Source organism: Eschrichtius robustus, chromosome 9, assembly GCF_028021215.1.
Source record: "Eschrichtius robustus isolate mEscRob2 chromosome 9, mEscRob2.pri, whole genome shotgun sequence".
Classification (NCBI taxonomy): domain Eukaryota; kingdom Metazoa; phylum Chordata; class Mammalia; order Artiodactyla; family Eschrichtiidae; genus Eschrichtius; species Eschrichtius robustus.
In genome coordinates, this window is record NC_090832.1 from 113,808,831 (window position 1) to 113,833,425 (window position 24,595).

Here is a 24,595-nt window from a genome sequence, read left to right on the forward strand (position 1 = left end):
AAAGGGAAAACACGGCTTTAATGCAAAGGCAGGGACATTTTAAATGGGGAAATGGAAAATGTTGCAGGGTGGCAAAATTGGGTTCGTCTCCTCCTTAGCTACAGTAGCTTGGTGAAATGAATTCTAGTTGGTGTGCTATAACTAAATTCTACTCAATTTTATGTCTTCTAACTTGAAATTTCTGCAGTATAGTTTTGAGGATGTGCTCCAATCATATTGCTGATATGCTGCAAACTTTCAAATAAAAATACTTGTCAGCTTAACCTTTATTTTAGAACTCTAAAGCTGTTCTGGGGAATTTGTGAGGTTACTGTTGGTAGTAGAATGAAGACCCCAGACACTATAGCCAAACACATTGCATATCTGCGTTGGATATTTTCAGTACAGGTTTTCTGGGCTGTCCTTGGATATTTATTTTTTTAAAATTAAATGAAATTTTTATGAAAGCAGAGACTGTCAGAAACTGTAAAACCATTCCTTAGAAGTATATAGGTTTGTAAAACTAGTTTCTGAAACAGACAGTTGTATAAACTGTCTGAAAGAAAAAATAATATTCTCATCAAATGTACTTTGAAAAATTATTTCAGAAATTGAAGTGCTGAAGAATAATTATTAAGAAAAATGTGACTTTCTGTCTAAATCTGGCCTAAATATGCATCACTCTTTTTACTTATTTTGATAACCAAAAATGCCTATAAAATTGATTGTGCATATCTAAGATTTGGAACACACTTGATCTTAAAGTGCATTTCTTTAAACTTCCAATACTGAAAATATGAAAAACAGATTTTATTAGTTAGTACCATGTTAGTCTCTAAAGAAAGAAATCTCTTTGATCTTTATATATGTTTTAAAAGATATAAGGCTTATTTTTCAAGGTCAAGTATTTAGAGACTAATATTGACATTGTGAAGATTATCTCTATATATTTTGTTCACAGAAAAAAAATCACAAATATATTCTAAGGTCTTACACTTGAAACTTGATTTTCTTCTATATTCTTAGAGGCCAAGCTAGTGAAATTAAATGAGAGAATACTTGACTTAGAACAAAGTTGTCAGAAGTCAGAAAGTTTGAAAAATTTTCAATATCTAGGTACCAGATTTGGATAACATAATGGGAGGATCAAAGTAAATTTCACCAAAATACATTTTGTGAAATAACTGAACTGTAGTTACTTGAAGAAAAATAAATACTGCTTCAAATTTCAACTAGATAAAATGTAACATGTTAATGTTGACCAAGTTGTAGCTTCAGTTATTTATTTTAGAAAGCCGTAAGTGGGTATATGCCACAATCAAGCATTGAAAACTCTTAAGGCCTTCATTACTTCACAGTGGGAGAGAGGGAGTAGCTAGAATTAGTCATTTTAGAGGTTGAGAATATGTGAACAGAGTGGTTACTGGGTAATTATCTGGTTACTATAACAACTATATTGGCTATTTTTGAGTGTTAGGATAGTTTTGTTGAGTTTAGAAGTTATTTTAATTTATTTTAAAAATTCTCTCTCTCTTTTTTTTTTTTTTTTGCTTCTTTTGTTTAATTTACAGATCATGGAATCCTCTAGTACACCTTCAGTTACCCTAATTGTAGGCAGTGGCCTTTCTTGCTTGGCCTTGATCACCCTAGCAGTTGTCTATGCAGCATTATGGAGGTATGTAATCAATTAATACACAGAAATGGAATGTTCGGTTATTCAGAGTTAAATCAAGGAATATAATAACTATTATAAGTCTCATGTTTTCTTAATTTACTGAAAGAAGTACTTTGAAAACAGAATTATAATTGCCGTGATTGAGCTATAATAAATAAGCTCAATAACACTAAATAAGTGTTTACTTAATTTTCTTGTCTGTATTTCCCTATAATGGGAAAGTAAACAAAACACACACACACACTTTTCTTCCCAATTCAAATGATAGTAGCCATCAACAAGTTGCTTACCCCCAAGCATGGTATTCTTAATACCCCAAGTTCAGTCTATGTGTTGTTTATATTTATCCCAACTGCTATTGAGCTTGAGAGTTTAATGGTAAAGTCAAATTAATTTCTCTGTTATAGAAATACGGCCTCCAAATGCTTAAGTTTTAAACACATTATTTCAGTGTGTCCCAATATGTAAAGTCTTCTATAATATGAATGCATTAATACAATACCATAAAGCTTTAGAAAAGACTTCTCAGCTGAATGTTTCCAATAAGTCAGATTTTGACAAACTGATTTTAAAAAGTCATAAAAATACATAAACAAGGGGAAATGATTGAAAAATACTGTTCTATAATATGTGAAATTACATCTGTTTGACATTGTATGAAAATTTAGTAGTTCTCTAAGATTTGTTCTTGTTCTGTTAATGAGAATTAGACTTGTGAAGTTTATTATGTCTACTGACATATTGATAACTAGTATATAACTAAACTTCCCAATAAATTTTCAAATGTTAAACATTTTTATATCCATTTTGATTACTTTAAAATGTTCTAAAAACAGTTACCATATTAGCAAATAAATAATTATGTATTATTTCCTGAATATTTGAAATATTAAAATTGCAGTGGTAGCTGGGCCTAGTATTTTACTTATCTTTTACTTAAGATAAAAAACAATTTCATTGAAAAATTAATTACAATTTAATAAGGAAAGATCATTTGATTTAACATCCTATTTTTGAAAAAAAATCAATGTTCTCCATTATAATTTTTACTCTTTTGAGGACAAAAATTAATTGTCCAGGATATTATATTGTCAAAGATATTAAGATTTTCATGCTTCATACAAAAATAAAATATGTACACATTCTTAGTCCATTGGTACAGATACATAATAGAGGTCCTGCCTTCCCATGCAGGGTAGTGAAATACCAAATGAGGGAATCTGATAATATATGGCCAGGCTCATGAAATGAAAGAAATGCTTGTTCTAGGCATAGCATTGTAGACAGTAGAATCCAGGGTTCAGGGCTCAGTCAAGCAGGCATTGTCCTGGTAATACAAGAGCAAGATAGACAAAGGCTGGGAAGAAGACTTTCTCTCCCACAATTGCCTGAATGGTATTTCTCAAGAAATGAGGCAGTGTTCATGGGCCAGGATACTAGGTAATAGTATCACAATTCATCAATGGCATCATAAGTCATACTCACTGAAGTATTCAGAACCAAGTTCCATTTCTCAGTACTTAGGGTTCAGCCACCAATTACACCTTCTCTTCACACCTCAATACATATGGCTAACGCTAGCACAAACACTGCTAGTATAAATGATATATAAAATTTATCAAAGAATTACAGGATTATTTAGTCCGTAGGGAAGTTTGCTCTAATCCAGAAAATCCAGGAAAATCACCTATTGCAATAGCTTTCTAGGAATTACCACCTGAAAGGATCTATCCAAACTTGACATGAAACTGAGAAGTTTAGAAGACAGTACTAAGAAACAATATAAATTTGAATTCCTAACCGTTAGTGGCCATCAACTCATTGTCTACAGGTAGAAGAATTGAAGTAATATTAATAATTTGATAGAAGTTTCAAGATTCATAAACTATTAAGTGAATCTTGTAGCATGACGAATTCAATGCATTTTGTAAACATTAAATTTACCTAGTAACATTCCTGTATGATAATACTCATGTCAGGATCTTACTGCCTTTTTTTTCTAATTAAAAGGTTTAGTTTTTTTTGCTTTTCTAATGATGTGTAAAATGTGTGAACATCAGAATTATTTTGTATATAATATACCACTGTGAACTTTGCTGATGTCTTATGTAGCTCATTAGAAATATTCATCAAAAAATGAATCCATTGTTACATTCTCTCCATCTACAGAATGTTCTGTAGAATTACGTTATTACATCACAGAGCAACTGAGCATGCCCTTTTAATCCATGTATTGAAATGATGCATTCACAAATTTTGTTTAAAACATAAAGCACATTTATAAAAAGTTTTGAAAGTTGAGACATTTTATAGCAATTTTTAAGGCAATAATGTCACAATGTTAATGAAAATGAAAACATCTAAAGACTCTTCAAGGTGGTCAGTCTAGGTCTTCATTACCATGATTTTTCTATTTACTGAGCAAGTAATACCAATGAAAGCCTTTCAGTAATGTCATCTGTGTACTTGTGCTGTCATGGAAGCCTTTAATATCACATAAAGGGTCAACTGTGTGCAGCCCTTAAACGTTTTAATGATACATCCCCCACCCACAAAAAAAGAAACAACTTAATATTTGATGATGTTTTCAGCATCCCAGTGTGTGGTTTATTATATTTTTAGATACTGATGATGCAAGGACAAGATTAAGCTACTCTTGAGGCCATTTTTTATTGACGGTCCATCTAGGTTCATTCTGTTTGTTCTGTGAAGAAAGAAAGATTCTTTTATATTAAAAAATTTCTTTGTATATTTTATTATTACTCTTGTTTTTGTTTTGCTTTCTTTTCTGAAACATGTGATGGAATGTAGGACCTCTGCCTAAGTATTCCTCACAAACAGAGAGAAAGAACTTTGATAGATTTTTACCTTCCAAAGAGTGCTTCCAGATCTCTGGCACCCCCATGTAACACTGCACAGGGAAGCCCACGCTGTGGGCTGTAGACAGTGATTTCATGTTCTAACACAAATTGAACAGTCTCAAATACACAGCAAGAACAAATATGTCTTTTTGTTACTGTCGCTCAGTGATTTACCACAGAGTACAGTAAAGCAAGATAGCTGCTACCTTTTTAGGGTAAACAGCTGGTAGAACATTTGATTCTGAGCAGTTTTCTCCATGGCTTACATTCTTGATGTGCTTAAAAATTATATGACAGACTGTATATAAACACTTCTTCATATGGGTAAAATATGGCAGGCTCCAACTAATTTTCCAGCCTAATGATGAATTATCATTTGTGGATTGGATTAGATTTTAGCAGTAAAGATTCATTTTCTTTTTTCTTGTTTTGGAACAATTATTCAGAAAAAGAAAAACATAAAGAGTAACAGCCTAACTATATAAAAATACTTGAGCGAGTGAAGAGGTGGATGAAAATTGTTCATGGTTTCATGAAAGTAAAGGCATCTTCCTAGTAAATAAGGGGGATATTTTAGAATCTGTGTGGGGTTTTTCTTTTTGGTTTTCAGTTTCTACTGGTTGATGTAAATGATAATAATTAGCATATTACATATACACAAATAGGAAGGTAATGATACTAATTGATATCGTTCTATGAAATTTTATACTTCTAGTAAAAAAAGTTATGGTGATAACAGGTGTGCAATTTAGCTTCTGTCAGAAGTGCCATGTTGTCCACACTAATGTTTAAAGAAAAATAAATTTAAGGTCTCTTGGACATTATATGTCACTATAAAATTGGTTCTCTAAGAATAATCTTCCTTAAAAACAACTTTTTAAATATTTTTTCTCATGTAAAGGCTTCATGTTAGTGTCTTTTTCTGGATGAATTCCACCAATTTGCATAAAATAGAATTTCTCATCTTTCCGTTGAATTTTAAAGTTGGACACTTTCTCTCTCTGGCTAGGTACATACGCTCTGAGAGGTCCATAATTCTGATTAACTTCTGCCTGTCTATCATCTCATCCAACATCCTCATCCTGGTTGGACAGACTCAGACACATAATAAGGTATGACTGGTGATTATTCTGCTTCTCTTTCTGCATTTATGTTGTGACATAAAGTTGGCTATTGATAATCTAAACGTTTATTCTTGATAAAATAGGGAACTTCTGATGAAATTATTTTTAAAAATAAAAATATTTTATTTGTTTCTGAATAAAAGTATTGGTTATTCCAGTCCAGAAATATATTCCCTTGGCTTAATTTCTTGGGGATTGAGAGGCTGTTTATAACAGTAAACATAAGTGTTTATTACACATTATGTCAAAGATCTATGAGTTCAAAGCCTTGGAACATCAAAAGCACAAATTTTAATTCATTACCCTAATTGTAATAGAATTTCCTGTGTTTTGATCTAATTTATTAACATACTGATTCCTAAAATTCAACTATAAATTGCTAACTAGTGTAACATAGCGGTTGAAAAATCCACCAAAAAACTTATTTTAGACAGTAACTGAAGACAGTATTAGGAGGAAGTGACTCTAGATTTTATGCCTTTCAAAAAGTTTTATGAGGCAAAATGTATTTTGATACTTAAACAGTTTTGTAGTTCTTTAACTGTGTAATCACTTTCAGCAGAATGTAAAATATATGACTTGAGTTGAATGACCATGTTTTTTGAGAAATGACTGTCAATCTTTTTGCTAAATGACTCTGAAATACATTCCAAGAAACCCATAATAGAAATCTTAAATTAACTTACCCCAACCTCAAAGGAATTCTGTTAAAAAATGCTTTGATAATATTTGCTGGTCAGTTTGGGCCTGTTCTTTTCTTAATTTTTTTCCAAATACTAAAGTCAATAATTGAACTTTTCCCCTATAAGCTATCATTTTTAGGACATCCAACGCACTTTTCAGTAGGTACTTTGATATATTAGATATTTGTAGGACATGCATCAACATCAAAGATTATGGATAGTTTGTTTATTTTGCTAACTTACACTCCTACGAATCTGATTCCTACCCAAAGAATACAATTTTGGGTCTAGAGAGGCCTGGGAAAGTGCTTAGGTGATTCTGATGAAGATTTTGTCTTGACCCATATTACCCTAGGACTGTGGGGAGGGGGTGGAGGGAGGATAAGCGGAAGGTCACTAACCATGAAGGACAAAAGCAAAAAAGAGAAAACAGTAAGAGCCCAATAAGGAGCCTTGTAGAAGTAAAAAGCACTTTCACCTTTCACGTATCTGAATGTTTAGTTCTTTTCCCATTTCTTTCCTGTGTCTTCTTAAAAAAAGGTGAGACAATGTAAAGTCTATTAAAATATATTTCAGGGCCACCTTCTGACTATTTAACCTAAATTTAACAAGAAATTCATGGGAAAAGGAAAGTCAGAGGAAGAAAGGAGAAAGACCACAGTGAGGGAGATGCAGTTGGAATTGGGAGGTGAAAAAGAAGTGTGCAGAGTAACCAGCAGAGGGGAAATGGATGGGGGTAGGCGCAAGCAAGCTGGGAAGGGAAGGAAAGGGTTGGGGATGAAGGAGAGGAGACACCCCATGAGCCCTGAGCAGTGAAGAATCCCTCTTCTCACCCCGTCCTCGTTGTTCACCAGGCAGGACCTCAGATCCTTTAGGAATGCTCCTTCACTTGTTCATACCTGGTCACAATTCTTTAACTGTTTGTCCTTGAACCTCCATGCAAAGAAGGAGAGCTTTCCTCTGAAGTAGAAATCACTTACTGGGTCTGGGAACCAGAAAAAATCGAGCTAGAGTTAGCTTGAGCTGGTAGTTTGTTTTGTTTTGTTTTTTCCAGCAAAGTCTCCCTGTCATTTTTTACCCTCCAAACACTCTTGAGTTATGTCCCTCATTAGAATATGGAAAACATCATTGTCTTCAGTAGGAAATATGCTTTTACAACTGCTTTAGGCTGTCTGGCAAAGTTTTTACAAGTTCTGAGCCAAATGGTCAAATAGTAGAATTTTCCACAAGGTTTACCACATATTTTAGTGGTTGTTGTGTATTTCTGTTGGATCATTGCTGTTCGATAGAAATACACTGTAGGCCACAAATGCAAGCTATGTATGTAATAGTGATATTTTAGTAGCCACATTAAAATAAGTAAAAATAAACAAGCAAAATCATTTTAATAATATATTTAACTCAGTATATCCAAAAGATGACCATTTTAACATATAAGTAATATTTTTAAATGTTAATACAATGTTTTAATTTTTTTTTTAAATAAAGTCTTCAGAATCTGTTGTGTGTTTTATACTTATAATACATCACAGTTTGGGCCAAGTGCATTTCACGTGCTCAATGGCTACATGTACCAAGTGACTACCATGTTGTGTAGGTCTAAATGGTAATGATACTTAGAGACTAAAGCAGTCTTGAGAAATTACATTCTGCTTGCCCATTTTGGCTTTTCCAGGTTCTCAATGTCCTGTTTTGTTGTTTTTTTTTTAAATTAAAATGTCTGCTAGATATCTATGAATATTATGAACATCAAAGGCAAGAAAAGACAAGTCTAGTTTTACGTTTCATTTCTAATTATGAAGCATGGCCAGCATGGGCTTGGTTTAAAAAAATAAAAGGTCAGTTTAGTTTTGTTTCTGCAGAATAGATTCTATATGGTTTTGGGATCCTAATGGTTCTGTTCCAGATAGACTGTGCTGATTTCTGCTGCTACACTGTTGATGCTTGTGGGGAGGAGTGGGGGATAGGTGGTGGTGATGATAAAGAAAATGAAAAATTATTGTTTTTCTCTCATGCTATGTTAATTTTGCTTTACTAGCTCTGAGTAGATGATCTTGCAAGCCTAGGACAATCCACTATGGAGTGACTAGGAGAGAAAAATATAACACACTAGGATTTTATTCTTAGTCACTCTCAACAATATCAGGTTTCCAGGGGAAATAATCATATATTTTATTATGATACATGTGCTGAATTCAATTAAATTGACCTCACTTCATTTTAAATATATGTGAAATAGCAGTATGTGAAAAGCCATACCTGCTTCACTGTTTGGAGGATTAATGATGTCTCAAAAAAAAAAAAAAAAAGAGAAAAAATACCAAAATGTATTATCCGTACAAACTCATGATCTGTATAAGCTCCAGGACAGTATTTTAAAAAGGTAAAATATTATCAGTGGGTACAGTATATTTTTTAGGGTGTGTGTAGGATCCCATCGCGGCTGTGGGCATTTTGTAATTGATCAAATTCCTATCTTTGATTTCCCTGGTAAAGTTTGATTGATGCTTTACCATTCCCCACTTGGAAAAATGGCAACATCTGAGAGGGCTTCTTGATGAACAGGTTCTTTGGTACTGCCTCTGAGTGTTGTCATGGCTAGTTTGTGTGAAAACTGGTATTTGATACTGAGGTCCAGAATGGTTTTGAAGTGTCAGACTGGGATCTTTCTCCAAATTGCTTGTTGAAATATAATTGATTCAATTATCTCACTACTGAGTATCTCTGCTTTCTTTTGAAACAAGCTGAAATGATCCATTGTTTAAAATATGATGTATTCAAATCTTTGAACTATAGATTCAATTGCTGGCAGCAGAGAAAGGAATCAAATGTATTTCTTCTATCTCTTCTTAAAATGCAGTTATAAAATGTAATTATAACTGACTTCATTATATTTCAAGTTATCTTATAAAATGTCATTGCCCTTTGATTTCTCTGTGTATTTTAAATTTCAACCAGGATGTTCCTTTATCACTTGAATATTGTTTATTTTTAGAATTTCCTTTGTACCTTAAAGTATGCAAATGCTTTTGTTGAGCCATGTAGACTATTTTAGACCTACTATTTTGCAGAAGGTGAAGGTTATTTTGGAAACAGATATATTCAGAGAATAGTTTTCTTAATCACAAAAATATATATTTACCTTCTAAAACACTTTGAGATGATTTATCATATTAACCATTTTATAGCATTCTTTTTAACTGATAGAAGTCAAATTTGGTAAAACAGTTGGGTATTCTTTTTTTTTTTTTGGTTAGATAATGGTGGACACCCAAGAAGATTCTGAGAGAGAACTTCTCCCTACAACCTCACTACCAGGTTATAATGAAAGGAAGCCAAGTCTAGATTCAATCAGACAGTGTGATATTTATTAGATAAACATTTATTAGCAAATCAAGAGCAAAACCTGTTCTGTAAACTCAATGAAACTATAGGTCTATGTCATTTTAGATATTTTGACCATGACCACACCGTGTATGCAACATTCACTTCAGGTGGACATAGCAATACTCTAGAGACAGGCTTCTGTGCCTTCAATCAGCATCTTTCAATCAGAAATCCTCCTAATCAAGTGTCTGAGTACAGAATGATTGGGGATAAAACTATGGGCCTCATCTCTATGAAGTACAGGATATAAGCTTCAATGGAATCTTCCATGCAGTCTATTTAGACTAAGAAGTGTTTAACTATATTAGCTCATCTACATATCTTTCAATGCCTTTGTTTTCACCAAGGGAACCCATTGATACATCTACCATAATAATTGACTAGGCACTAGTTCATCAATAAAGACCAATCTCCTGTAGTCAGTTTGATAATAATTGAAGTGTTGATTGTGGATACATCTACCTAAATCCAAAGGACTTGCGGTTGACTCTGCAAGACTCTGGGGTATGACCCTTTCAAATACAATTCCAGCTGACTGCCTTGTTCTGTGCATTCCTGGACAGCTCCTAGGATTAAAGGTTAAACTAACTGACACATATATATCAATAGTATCATACTGAGAATACCAAAGTGTTATAAAATAAATTATAGACATCCTGAATAGACATCCTTATTTTGAAAAATAATAACTAAATGTGAGAGGGCAAAGTTAGACCCTAACTTTAGTCCCAGGAGACCTACAAGACCTAGCAAAAGTCTTCATTGACAGATCAAGGAAGCTTCCCAAATTATTTCAGATGTGCAGACATTTCCTTATCACTCTTCAGAAAGAATTTCTCTCATAGTTCTTTATGTATGGACCACTGAATTACATAATAGGCCTGTGTCTTTTCATTCAGTCTTGCAAAAAATATAAAAACTCTGTGTTGGAGCACTTTTTAAAAGTCACATGATCTACAAAGTTTCCTTACTACATCCGGTGCTTATTTATCCTTTATCAAGTGTTGTTATGTTTTTGTTATGTAGTTGCCTAGAGATAATTAGTAAAGATAGGCCAAACTAGAAGGCTGTGGTTATTTTAATGGAAGATGTTTTTGTGTTGTCAGAATTGTGGTGTTTTTTTTTTTTTTTAAATAAAATCTTGCATTTTAATACTTTAATTAGGTGAAGGACTTTCTAATTCACTTATTTCTCCCATGACTCTCTTTTGCGAGAGACCGAGATTCTCCACACATTTACCAATACCTCCATGCCTGGCCTCTGAATCTATGTGTTCAGTTTCTGAGGTGGAATATTGAGTATGTGTTTTCAGCCACCATTCTGTCCATCCTGATACTGCCTGAAAGAGTCTGCTCTTCTCTTGAGGGTTAGGTTCTCTAGGCTTCCCTGGAGACATCCATCTCTCGGTGGTGAAGGTGAAGAGCAGGCATTTTAAGCCAGAGAGACCCAAGCATCCTACATCTCCTGCTTCCTAGTTGTGTGATCTTGAGCGTGATACTCAGCCTCCCTGGACCTCAGCTTCCTCTCAGTATCTCCCTTACAGTGTTGCTGTCAAGGTTACATGAGAGTACATATGAAGCACTTTGTAAGCACTCCTTAAACAGTTCTTGTGATCATGGTGATGGTGATGATGGTGATGACTCACGGATATACATCTGATTCTGAATTTCTCATATGAGCTTCAGATTTCCTCGTGTCCAGTTTTCTGCTCACCACTAAATTTCCCATTTATGTCCCTGCCCCACACTCAAACACATTATATATAAATTGCGTGTACTTTCTGTAGTCTCCAACCCAATTACATAAGCTGGAACTCTGAGCATTATCCTTGATACCTCCTTCTCCCTCACGTAGTAAATCTAATAAATCAGCCCCCTGTGCCATGTGTACCCTCACATATTTCTCACCTCCAGCTTTTTGCCTCAGTCAGGTATGAATTACCTTCACTAATCTTCCAGCATCATTAACCCCATTCTCTACCTTGTAGCTCAAGTGATGGAGCTAAAATTCAAATATGACCACTCCACTCCCCTCAGCAAACATGTATTGTTGTCTGACCTCCTACAGAAGTGATTTTCAAACTGTGCTCAGACACAAGTGGTGAGAATGTGAGGGTTCCTATTCTCTGATTTCCTTGCATTAATATATTGGGGCTCAGGAATAAATTGTATTGAGAAGGAGTTCTATAGCTTATCAAGCTTGAGAAACTTTAAACATGACCTGCACTGACCTCTCCATTTTCGGTCTGTTTTACTGACTTTTTTTTTTTTTTTCAGTCTCACCAGCAATACCAAGCTGCTTACAGTTCATCAAAATCATGGTGATTGCTTGTTCCTCACTCCCCTCCAGCCTGGAGCGCTGTCACTCCCCTGCACCCCACCTGATTTCCCAGACATCTTCATCTGGCTCGTGCTTATCCTTGACACTCTTCCTCCTTTGTGAGCCCCTCTCCCATCCTCCACATTTAGGTACCCCAGCTCTGAGGCTCCATGATTCCTAGTGCAAAACTACCGTCTTGTATTTTGTTACCTGTTTCCAACAAGGCTATACACTTCTTAGGGAAGGGCTAGGTTACATTCATTCTTAAATTCATTGCCAACATAGAATCTGAGTACAGTAAATATATAATAAATCTTTATTGAATGAATAAGTAAATTAATTTATCTGAATTCATCATTTAAGCTTATAGCTATGGAGCTAACACCTGTGGTTAGTTTTACAGGGATTAGGGTCCCCCATTCTAGACAGATTTTAAGCCAACGTAGTGATAAAGACTATTTTCCTGGGGCCTGGTTTAAGCTCTAAGTGATCGATGGCACGCTTTAAAGGAAATCTGGTTCTTGGGTTTTAGTTAGAGACTCTGAAATCCAACAGATGTGAATATTCCCTCTTGATAAGTCATGTAAAATAATGTTCTTAACCTTCAAAAGGAATGTGCTTATTCATAACTTCTCTCATAGAAGTCACTTCCTGCCAATAACATCCCAAATCCATGTCTATTTTGTCTCAAATGTGTTTGTGATCCCAATGGCTGAAGCTAAAGCTTCCTATTTAGATTTATTAAAATCTCATTTACTGACTTGCTGTGATGTTTGTAAAAGGATTTGGATATAATAAGCTTAGGTGTGATTCATTTGAGTCTGTTTTGAGGCTTCTTACTAACTTTCCCAGGGTTCTTCTAGGTTCCTGAAAACCTTCATCAAACCACGGAACAGAATGGTAGGTTAGTTTCCTGATTTCCCCAGGCTCCCGGCAGCGAGGATTATTGTGCCTTGTTGGTATGGGGCTCACAGACTGAGAGGCATGGGATTGGAGGGACTCTCTTGGCCCACTTTAGCCTTCTTGTCCCCTGACCATACATTTCCAGTTATGTGTGGTAGGAGCCAAGGATCACGTTATCAAAGTCAACTTCAAATTAGGGCAAAAGATCAATATGAAGAATGGGTTTGAAACAAGCGAAGGAGATGGAAGGGGCATTAACTTGACAACAAGGAGTGACTGGAATGGTTACAGTAACAGGAGGCAAATAAGCTTGAGGGACAAGGAAGCCCATTTGGACATTCAGTGTGTGTTCTTAGGTCAGTCTCCAGAGCTGGACAGAACTCCTGGAGAGAGAGCATTCCTTCAGCAGGGGAGAGTTTTGTGCTGGTAGTTGCTTTGGAGGGTGTCAGACCTACTCTGACTGCCTCTGTTCATTCACCCACAAGCAATCGTGCAGAAATGTTCTACAGGCAACGTAGAGACTCCTCCATTTGGCCAATCCCTAGTGTCTATCCCAGCCGCCCGACTTTAGACCTGGCCTTCATGATTTCTCACTGGAGGAGCATAACATTCTTCCAACTTCTGTCTTGCTCTCTTAGCCTTTGTTTACATTAGCATATTACTGTGCAAAAGATCCTAAATTTAAAGGAAAACAAGCACCCGCCTGTTTAAGTCATTCTCCTGCTTCCAGCTCTACAGTGGGTCTGTAGAGCTCATGAGATTAACCCCACGTTCTGAACATCACCCACATTCAGGGCTGCCTCTAGTACATAAACTGACTTTGTGGGACACAGAAAGGGCACTCCTTTTGGACAGATGAGTTATAAAAATACTCCTGTCTCTCCAGGCTGAGGTGGCCTCCAGCAGAGCTTCTCATCTCCCACCATTGCTCCCTGCCGGGGGGCCCATCTCTATGCTTCCCAGTGCATCCTAGCCCGTGTGTGCTGGGCCCACCCTTGCCTCTGTCCCTCTGTACTTCGCCTGATAAACACCTACCACCCTTTGGAAGTTGGCTTATGTAAATCATCCTCGTGAAGCCCTTCAACACCTCCATAGCATGTGGTATATACCTCTATTTTTAACACCAACATTATCCAATAACTTTCATTCACTGATCAACCTTGCCCACTTACTGTGGTTCTCAAGGGTGGTTTTTTTTCTGCTTTTAGGCTTTAAAACCACTACTGTTAATACTTGTTTAAACATGATATGAAATCAATAAATGTTGAATGAATGAAGCTGTGGCTCTATCGATTAAATGAGGGATAATGTAACAGCAGTAAAAGCACTTGTACATTGGGGGCTTTATTTGGGATAATTGCAACCAAGGTCAATTATTGTTGTTGTTTTGTTATGAGAAAAAGTAGTTGAGAAAAACACCTAAGACTTGTTCTGAGACCTTTCTTTGATGAGAGATGATTAGTTAAAACAGATTTTATCTTTTTTTTTCAATTTTGAATTTGTTTTTAATGAGTTTTGGGGGTTTGGGGATGGGGGAGGTATATCATGGCTGGTAGTACTGGGTTGTATATTTTTTTGATATACCAGCCTTGCATAGATGAAAATTCTTCCTATTGGTCATAAATAATTTGGGGATTCCCTAACATTCTGAGTCTAGTCTGTTTTTTTGGTTTAAACGCCATATGATTTACAATAAGCAATGACAAATTTTCCAGTGATTAGAGCATGGCAGGACAGTAGGAAGAGATCGTGATTAGGTCTCAGTAAATCTTAGAAATGACTTGGTTTCACATTCTTACAGTGTCCTCTCTTCAAAGAGACCTAAAATATTTTGCAAAATACTGGGGCAGCTTATAGTGCTGTGCCTGATGATGTCACTCTTTTTCTTGTTTGTTTTGGTGTTTACTTGGAAATTTTTTAAATTAAGGTATAGTTGATATAGAATATTATAAAAGTCTCAGGTGTACAACATAGTGATTCACAATTTTTGAAGGTTATCCTCCATTTATAGTTATTATAAAATATTGGCTATATTCCCTGTGTTGAATAATATATCCTTGTAGCTTATTTTATACATTGTAGTTTGTACCTTTAAATCCCCAACCCCTATTCTTCCCCTCCCCCCTTCCCTCTCTCCATGGTAACCACTAGTTTGTTTTCTACATCTGTGAATCTGTTTCTATTTTGTTAGAGTCATTTGTTTGTTTTATTTTTTAGATTCCACATATAAGTGATATCACATAGTATTTGTCTTTCTCTGTCTGACTTATTTCACTAAGCATAATATCCTCCAAGTCCATCCATGTTGCTGTAAATGACATTTTTCATTCTTTTTTATGGCTGGGTAGTATTCCATTCCGTGTGTGTGTGTGTGTGCATGCACGCACGCTTGTGTGTGTGTATTTATATATACACATACCACCTCTTCTTTTTTTTTTTTTTTTGTTTTTGGTTTTTTAATTAATTAATTAATTTTGTCTGTGTTGGGTCTTCGTTTCTGTGCGAGGGCTTTCTCTAGTTGCGGCGAGCGGGGGCCACTCTTCATCGCGATGCATGGGCCTCTCACTATCGCGGCCTCTCTTGTTGCGGAGCACAGGCTCCAGACGCGCAGGCTCAGTAGTTGTGGCTCACGGGCCTGGTTGCTCCGCGGCATGTGGGATCTTCCCAGACCAGGGCTCGAACCCGCGTCCCCTGCATTGGCAGGCAGATTCTCAACCACTGCGCCACCAGGGAAGCCTCCACCTCTTCTTAAGCCAGTCATCTGCTGATGAGCACTTGGGTTGCTTCCATTATCTTGGCTATTGTAAATAGTGCTACTATGAACATTGGGATGCATGTATCTTTTCAAATTAGTGTTTTTGTTTTCTTTGGATATATGCCCATAAGTGAGATTGCTGGATCATGTGGTAACTCTATTTTTAGTTTTCTGAGGAACCTCCATGTGGTTTTGCATAGTGGCTGCACCAATTTACATTCCCACCAACTCTGTACAAGAGTTCCCTTTTCTCCCATCCTTGCCAACATTTGTTATTTGTGGTCTTTTTGAAGGTCACCAAAAGTCAGATTTTATTTTGATGCAGGGATATCTGAGAGAGAATTTGAGAAGTCGAATGATTCTCCAGGAGTATGACAGAAAGGTTGAAGATTGTTTTTCTCTCCTAGAATCAAACCAGTAGAGATATTACAAATTTCTCCCTATGTATGATTTTTTAACTTTCTCTATTCTCAGTACCTAATATGAAATGGTCAGAAATTTGTCTAATGTCAACAAGGGAACCATGTTGTATAATTATAACTTATAATGTTATGAGAATTCTGAATACACTCTAAAGTACTAAAGTGCTAAAAAAAAACACCACATAAAGTGAACTGTTTTAAATCATATTCTCACAAAAGTGAAAGTCCCTTGAGATAAGATGATAATAGAGTTTTCAGTAGTCCATTATGTTAACTTTGTGGCCAAAGAGAACTCTTTTCATAAATACTTCAGAATCTAATTCAAGGGTTGGTAAGGTTGGAGGGTAAAGGGCCATATAATAAATATTTGGGACTTTGTGGGCTATAGCATAACTGTTGTAGTTCAAAAGCTGCATCAGCATGGATATTAAGACATGGATGTGGTTGGATTTGACATGAAGTCACTGTTTGCCAACCGTGAGCAATTTTGAGTTTTCTAGAAACATCTACTGTACATGTAAATGGAAGAACTACAATGTCAGCTGAGGCCAGCCCATTTTTAGGCTGATGCTTTTATGTAAAAATAACCTTCAGTTCTGAAATCTCCACCCAAGGTTTTGTCTCTATAGCCTGCAGAACTAGAACAGGAGACCTTTGGCAATTTCTGAAAAGGCCTCTGCAGAGATAAGAAGGAGGGAAATGCACTTTGAATTCCTTCTTTGGAGCAAGAACTAAACACAGAGGTTCTTCATATGGTGACTATTGGTTACCAGTATATACAAAATTAGAAAAAACATGAATCCAATCACTCTCGGCCAAGTAAGACCTTTTATGAATTGAAGAAGCTAAAAGCAGCTAACAAATGCCCAGTGCATGAGACAACAAAGCTGGCTCTTTGTAGAAGAAAACTTCTTAAAGTACAGCAATAAATGGTGAAGCCCCTATTAGAGAAAGTCTCTCTCACCTGACAGCCTTGGGCAGAAAAGTAACATCTGACACAGAAAAGAAGGATGGCAGAGTCCAGCTAATTCCCCACTGAATTCAACCATAGACAGAGTCTTTTTTTCATGTCTCAGCCTCCGGTCCTCACTCTAGCCTAAAAATTGTATTATTATTATTATGTATGTTAGAACATAAGCACTGCTATAGCAAACCTCAGAACTAAAGCACAAACACTAATGCCTATTGCCAGAAAAAAATGAGCATGTTTGAAGATTAAACTTAACTCTTTAGTTCTTTTGTGATGCTAGTCAGTTCATTTTAAATCTTAAGCCTCAAAAAAATGAAGTAGGCATATGATTGAGTTGAGTTTAAGTCTTATCTATGAAATTTAAGATTTATGAAATTCAAAGTGTGTAAATTAAAATATTTATAGTTATCTAGGCTGCTAGCGAACTGAATCAAAGACTAAAGTTTCAATTGTAAAGAAGAAATCATTAGCTTAAACAGTAGAAATGTATGATAGAATGATCATTTTTAATTATATATAATTTAAATTATATATTAAATTAAATTTTAATTCACAAATATTCATGATAAGGACCTGGATACATGTTCTATGTCAAACTACAATACACATAGTTTTTACATATCTCTATAGATGTGTCTGTGGTAGATGATACATCAGTATATACACACAACTAGGACTACAAAGGATTTTGAATGAATCTTATCTGTGTCTATTTTACATTCTTATTGTTAATTAAATTCTATTTGTATTTTAAAGTGATTTCTCCTAATGGACAAGAATAGTGTATATTACTTTTAATATAAATTATTATATTTATATATAAATATATATATATATAAATATATACATTATATTTATATTAACTAATATAAATTAGTTCTGGTTTTCTGGGGTTTTTTTCTCATACAGATAACTTACTTTTGTTTCTTTTTGTTAAAGATAAGAGAATCTGTTTCTCTGTTTAGAAACTTTTGTTATATATTTTCCTAATTTCCAAAAGAAAGTTACAAAGTGAATCCTGTATACCTAAGGAAGAACACCTTTTATAGAAACAAAACGGGTAATCAGTTGCTGCGAAACAAATTCCCTCCAACTTAATGGCCCTAAAAATAAATAAATTATGTGCGGTGCTCCCAGTTTCTGAGTCAGGAGTGTGTGTGTGATCTAGGTGGGCAGCTCTGCTCAGCACCTCTCCTGGGGCTGCTATCAGATGTGGGAGAGCCGCGGTCATGTGGAGGCTGGTCGGGGGCGGAGGATGTACTGTTAGGTGTGTCATCACTCAGGTGGAGTGGAGGCTTCCCTTACCCTCACTTGAAGGCTCTTTAAGCTCTACCACCCGCTGGCTACGTGCCTTTTGTCAAGTTACTTATCCATTCTCCACACGCCAGCCTAGTGATCTTTTTAAATTGTAAATCAGATTGTCTGCTTTAAACCCTTCAGTCAGAAGAAATGAAGCTTCTGTTACAGCTGGAATGAAATCCAGACCCCATAACACAGCCCACAAGCTCCTACATGACCTAACCCAAAGTCCTTCTCCCCCTCACCACTCATATTCATTCCTTCCCCTCCTTCCCTGCATTCCTGTCTCACTGGCCTTCCTTCCAAAACACCATGGAGGGTACCCAGCGAGCCAGCGGCCAGGTGACCTCACACCTGGTCTGTGCCCGTTGTCCCGGTCCAAAGACCAGCAGGCCACTCACGCATGTCCCCCTTTGTATGCTGGGCCTGGCCACGCTTTGTCCCCACCTCAGGCCTTTGTCCCCCATCCCCTCTCTCTGCCTTCATTCCAAGACTAGCCTCTTTTTTTTTTTTTTTTTAACATCTTTATTGGAGTATAATTGCTTTACAATGGTGTGTTAGTTTCTGCTTTATAACAAAGTGAATCAGTTATACATATACATATATCCCCATATCTCTTCCCTCTTGCATCTCCCTCCCTCCCACCCTCCCTATCCCACCCCTCTAGGTGGTCACAAAGCACCGAGCTGATCTCCCTGTGCTATGCGGCTGCTTCCCACTAGCTATCTATTTTACATTTGGTAGTGTATATATGTCCACGTGGCAGCAGCTCAAATCTAATCTGCTCAGAGAGACCTTCCCTAAAACGCCACTCCCCCAAACCAAAACACTCATAGTTTTCTCATTGCTCTTTTCAAAGAACCCATTCTTTTTCTTCATAACCATCACTGTAACTCGTCATCTTACTTTTAGATACGAGTGGAGGGGACCTTGTCTGCCTTATTCACACTGTGTACCCCCAGCCCAGCCCAGCACCTGGCACATAACAGCCCGCACTCCTCAAATGTCCTTCTACAGATGCAGGAGATGTCTAACTCTCAGTTGTTGAAGTTGCCGTTGTTTTCAAATCCAGAAGTGGGGAGGGGATGTTATGGGGATCAAATAAAATTACACCTAAGAAAGTGTCCAGCACACGATAAGCTTTTAATAGAGATAAAATGTACACACAGGGAGACGTACAGAGAATAAGGCAATGAGTGCTGACCAACCTGCACCAGGTAACCAACACCACAATCTAGACAGGGAACATTCCCACCACATAAAAAGTTCTCTGTCCTCTTCCAGCCACCCCTCCCGAGAGACCGCCATCCTTCCGATTTCTATCATCATACCTCAGTTTTGTCTGTTTTGGAATTTCATACAAGTGGAATCTAATAATGAGTACCTTTTCGTTCAGGGCTTTTTTACTCATCATAGTGTCTCCGAGCTGCATGTTTTGTGTATCAGTAGTTAGTTCTTTTATGTCGCTGAGTGTTATTCCATTGTGTGAATACACCACAATTTTTTAATCCATTCTCCAATTGAGAGACAGTTGGATTATTTACAGGGTTTTTTGTTATTATGAATAAAGCTGCTTTAAATTTCCTATAAAATTTTGGGACAGACACGTATTTTCATTTCTCTAGGTTAAATACCTAGGAGTAGAATTGCTGGGTTAAAAAGAAGTTAGAGTATTTTTTAAATTTTATTGGAGTACAGTTGATTTACAATGCTGTGTTAGTTTCAGGTGTACAGCAAAGTGATTCAGTTATACATATGCCTATATTCATTCTTTTTCAGATTCTTTTCTCATGTAGGTTATCACAGAATATTGAGAGGTTAGAGTATTTCTAACAAAACAAAACTGCTGAGCACTTTTCCAAAATTGTTGTACCATTTCATATTTGTACCAGCAATCTATGATATTTCCAGCGTTCTACACCCTTGCGAACATTTAAATTTACATTTTCCTAATAAGTAATAGGGTTTAGCTCTTTTTCATGTGCTTATTGGCCATTTTATAGCCACCTCTGTGAAGTCTCTGTAAAGTCCTTTCCTCCCTTTTTAAATTGGATTGTTTCTCTTTTTATTATTGCTTTGTAAGAGGTTTTTAAACTAATGTATTCTAAATGCAGCTCTTTTGTTTTGTATATAATGTTTATATACCTTTCATATATATGATATATATATGTACATATTATTTTATCCCAGTCTGTGGCTTACCTTTGTACTTTATTAATGGCATTGTTTGCTGAGTAGAAGTTTTTTTAAATTTTTTTTTAAATCTAGCTTATCATATTTTTCTTTCATAGTTTGTGTTTTGTGAGTATTCTATAAGAGATCTTTGCTCACTCCTCCAGGTCACGAAGATATTCTTCTAAATTATCTTCCAGAAGCCTTATAGTTTTAGCTTTTATGTAGATCTATGGTACATCAAAATCATTTTTGTATATGATCTGATGTAGGGATCGGAGTTCAGTTTTATTCCATATGGATACCCTATTGTCCAGCACTGTCTGTTGAAAGGACTTTCCTTTCCCCTTTGGTAACTTTGTAAAAAATTACTTTGGTAACTTTGTAAAAAATTAAATTATAGTAAGTCTGGAAATCAGAGTTTGAGTTCTCTAATTTCATTCTTCTTTTTCAAGATTATTTTATCTAATCTAGATCCTTTGTCTAGATTTGCGTGATCTAGATTCTTTGGGTATCCAAATGAATTTTAGAATCAACCTGTCAATTTCTGCAAAAAAATCTGTTGCGATTTTGTTGGCATTGTGCTTCTGGTTAATGTAGGGAAGAACTGATATCTACTTTCAATAACTATTCTTATTAAATTAGTAGCAGTGGTTATGGATTGGCTTCATGAAGTAGAATCGTTAAGATTTTGTGACCAATTGGTAAGGATACTGAGAAAGAAAGGAGTGTCATAAACTGCAATGTTGTTTTGGCTGTGGTATAATGTTCATGTTTAAACTCAAGAAATAGCTGAGGGGAATCAGTGTCCTGTGTCACTGATGGGGGGATCTGTGTCCTGCTCTAGGGAAAGTATTCTGCTCCAAGCAATTTTTCCCTTGTTCTTTAATCCTTCGCTCTTTTGGGACTTTTCACTTGATTACTTCCTACATACGTTTTCTCTAAAATGTGGAGCGCTTTCCTTCCAAAATGGTGTCTATTTTCATCAAAACATACGCAATTACGGACTGAATTCATCTCTTGAAATTTCTTGAGCTTGTTAATTACCAGCTGAGGCAAAATTGTGTCTAAGATCAAAAGTGCACGGACCACTTTCTCTTTAGGCACGTAGGCCTGTCTCTTGATGTCTTTCACGACTAGGCACAAAGAAAGTGTTTTTAGAGAACTAGAGATTGAGCAGTTATGCATGCTCCCCTCCAGCAAGTCGGAGGCACACTTTTTACATGGGAGCAAAGCAGTTCTCAAATTAAAGGGAAGAAAGGAGCATAAGGGACAGAATCTATGCCAAGCAGACCACTTCTGACTTCATCTCCAATGAGTGAGAACAAATTAAAAAACCCATTAGTGAATATTCGGTCTGGAAACCATTTATGTTTTAAATTTCACTGACTAGGTTTTTCTTTTTTTAAAGTATAGGTAGTATTCTGTTATCTGGCTTCCTTTAAATTGCTCAGCATCCAAATATCTGAAAATAGCCACTCTTTTGCCTATTAATGCAAACACAATGAATGTTGTTATTCAAAAGGTAAAATAAGACATTTATCCATGTGTCATTAGTAGAACCTGGTCCTTTTTTCCTAATAAAGTAATACCATGAGTGTCCCTATTTTTTCCCAAATACTGGAAAGGATGTTGTTGACTATAAAGTGTGTTTTACTATTGGAAAGGCTTTTCTATTTTTCCCTGTGAGGCTGTTTCAGGAATAGGGAAACAGGAGTGTATAGCATAACCATTTCTATATTTTTTTCCTTTTACTTTCTATACTGTCAAGAAAAAGTGATGCATTTTCTTTGATGAGTAAATCCTAAAGCTATATATCTTATAGTTATTTCCCAGATTTACCTTGTTGATGCTTTTCATATTCAACAAGGACCGATTTTTTTTTTCCCTGAAATGTGTTTATATTCCATCCCGCACCCATTTGCATCCCTGGCAACCCTGCAAACAGCAGTCCTCTCATTTGCGTTTATTAACTGCGGGTTGTAAATAAAAAAAGAAATGCCATCTGAAGTAAACAAAATACTGTTTACTTAGTTCCATGGCTCACAAGCAGTGATAAACTCAGTTGAAAACAAATGACAAAAATGCATTCCACAGATGGGGGAAAAGTTAATTATTTTCCATTTTGTCTGCTGATCAGGTTCAAGATTGAGTTGACTGATCTGCATCAGTGTCTCCAAGGGGGATAGTGTGAGTTTTGTGAGCAAAGTGCATCTTCAGCTACATTCTCCCCTGGTTGCCCACTTGTAATTTCTTTTGGTGATAACAGAGCTCAGCTATGCACATCAAGGAGAAACACAGTTCTTTGGGGAATCATGCAGAGTGGCTCACACAGTGTCCTTAATGCTTGTTGGCAGATCTATCTATTTGTAGAGATGGGGTTGTTAGTCTACGGTGGAGGTGGCTGGAGTGTGGTTATGCATCTTCCCCAGCCTCATGCCCAGGCATGAAGAAGATCCTTGTTAAGCCTCCAGAGCCCATTTGTTGGAAAAGAGGGGAATTTGAATGAAATCGCCACAGCTAGCAACATAAAGAAAATGCTTAAGCTCCATTTTCAGAAATGGAATTGTATTCACAGAGAAGGATAAAAAAAGAGACAACTATTTCTGTGGGGAGAATTCTAAGATCAATAAAGGAATTCTTGAGGATTAGAGAAAAACTACCAAGTTTCAGAATTGGAAATATTGTTGATGGAGAAGAGCTGCTTTTTTATATTTTTAAATATAAAAAAATAATCCCATGCAGCCATGATTCTTTCTTTTTTTATTATTTTTTATTGGAGTATAGTTGCTTTACAATGTTTGTGTTTGTAGTTTCTGCTGTACAGCAGAGTGAATCAGCTATACATATACATATGTCCCCTCCTTTTTGGATTTCCTTCCCATTTATGTCACCACAGAGCACTGAGTAGAGTTCTCTGTGCTATACAGTAGGTTCTCATTAGTTATCTATTTTATACATAGTAGTGTATGTATGTCAATTCCAATCTCCCAGTCATCCCACCTGATTATTTCTTAGTCTTGTAACTTTAAGGGAACATGAGTAAAGTATAATATTAGGGTACTTTTCATAGAATACTGGTAAAAGGGACAACTTGTTGACATAAGAAATGTCTGCATATTGAATCCATGTGTATATGGGAGTGATGAAAGTTGGGAATTGTGCTGAGTATGAAAATATTAAATACTACAGTTAATGCATTCAATAAAGTGAATATTACAAAGTCAATAAAGAAATAAATTACCTTTTTGTGTCAAAAATGTTAGATCTCACAACCATTTTTCTAAAGACTAAGCAGTGTAGTCCAGGATCCCAAAGTAGGAATTGTTAAATTATTATAATGGGATGATAATCATTTAAAAGATGATTTATAAAGGGAAATACATTTAAGAACCAAAGTGCTCATATTGGGAAACTACTGAGACAATAGTGTTTGTCAATTAGGGTAAAGGAGCCAGGGCATTTAGAACCACATGGAGAGTTTTCAACCCTCCTTCCCTGCGTCCTCCCCAAACTTTGCCCTCGGGAATGGTGGAAACAGATTGAAAATACCCTGCAGGTGGTTATGATTGGCATTCTGGTTCAGAATCACTGGTCTCGGAGCTTGTGCCAGAAAATGAATAAGTGGGTAAAGAATACAAGACTGAAGTTCGCCCATCAATACTTCTCCTGTTTCGGTCTATTCCGTGTAATCTTCTACTTACCTTAGCTTTACTGTGTGTCAAATAAGGATAAGAATATGCCACAGCAATGTTATGAAGATTAATATTAACTCTTTGACCTTCTTGGAGAAAAGCACAAGATATTAAGAGAAAGGAATCTGGCAAAGCCAAAAATATCATACCATTTCAAATTTGCTTAATAAGAAAGTGAGTCAGTACTTTTGCAGAAAATGAATACAAGCTCTCAGCTCCAAGCAGATGAGACTCAACAATAGCTGGGCCTACACGGGGAATAATTTTAAGTCTTTTTAAAGTCTTCAATGACTAACCTTGTTGCAGCCAACTTTGTCAGCCCTCTGACTGCATTTATTTAATGTATCCCCT

The 24,595-nt window shown here is 36.1% G+C and overlaps 1 protein-coding gene across 1 annotated transcript in view; it reads left to right on the forward strand.

Moving 5' to 3' along the window:
* The window catches only part of ADGRB3 (adhesion G protein-coupled receptor B3), a 784,426-nt gene that overhangs the window by 633,771 nt on the left and 126,060 nt on the right, over positions 1-24,595 (forward strand). Inside the window, exons 17-18 of the mRNA XM_068550879.1 lie at positions 1,551-1,654; positions 5,525-5,627. Coding sequence (XP_068406980.1) covers positions 1,551-1,654; positions 5,525-5,627 — 207 coding nt within the window. The remainder of the gene's footprint in view (positions 1-1,550; positions 1,655-5,524; positions 5,628-24,595) is intronic.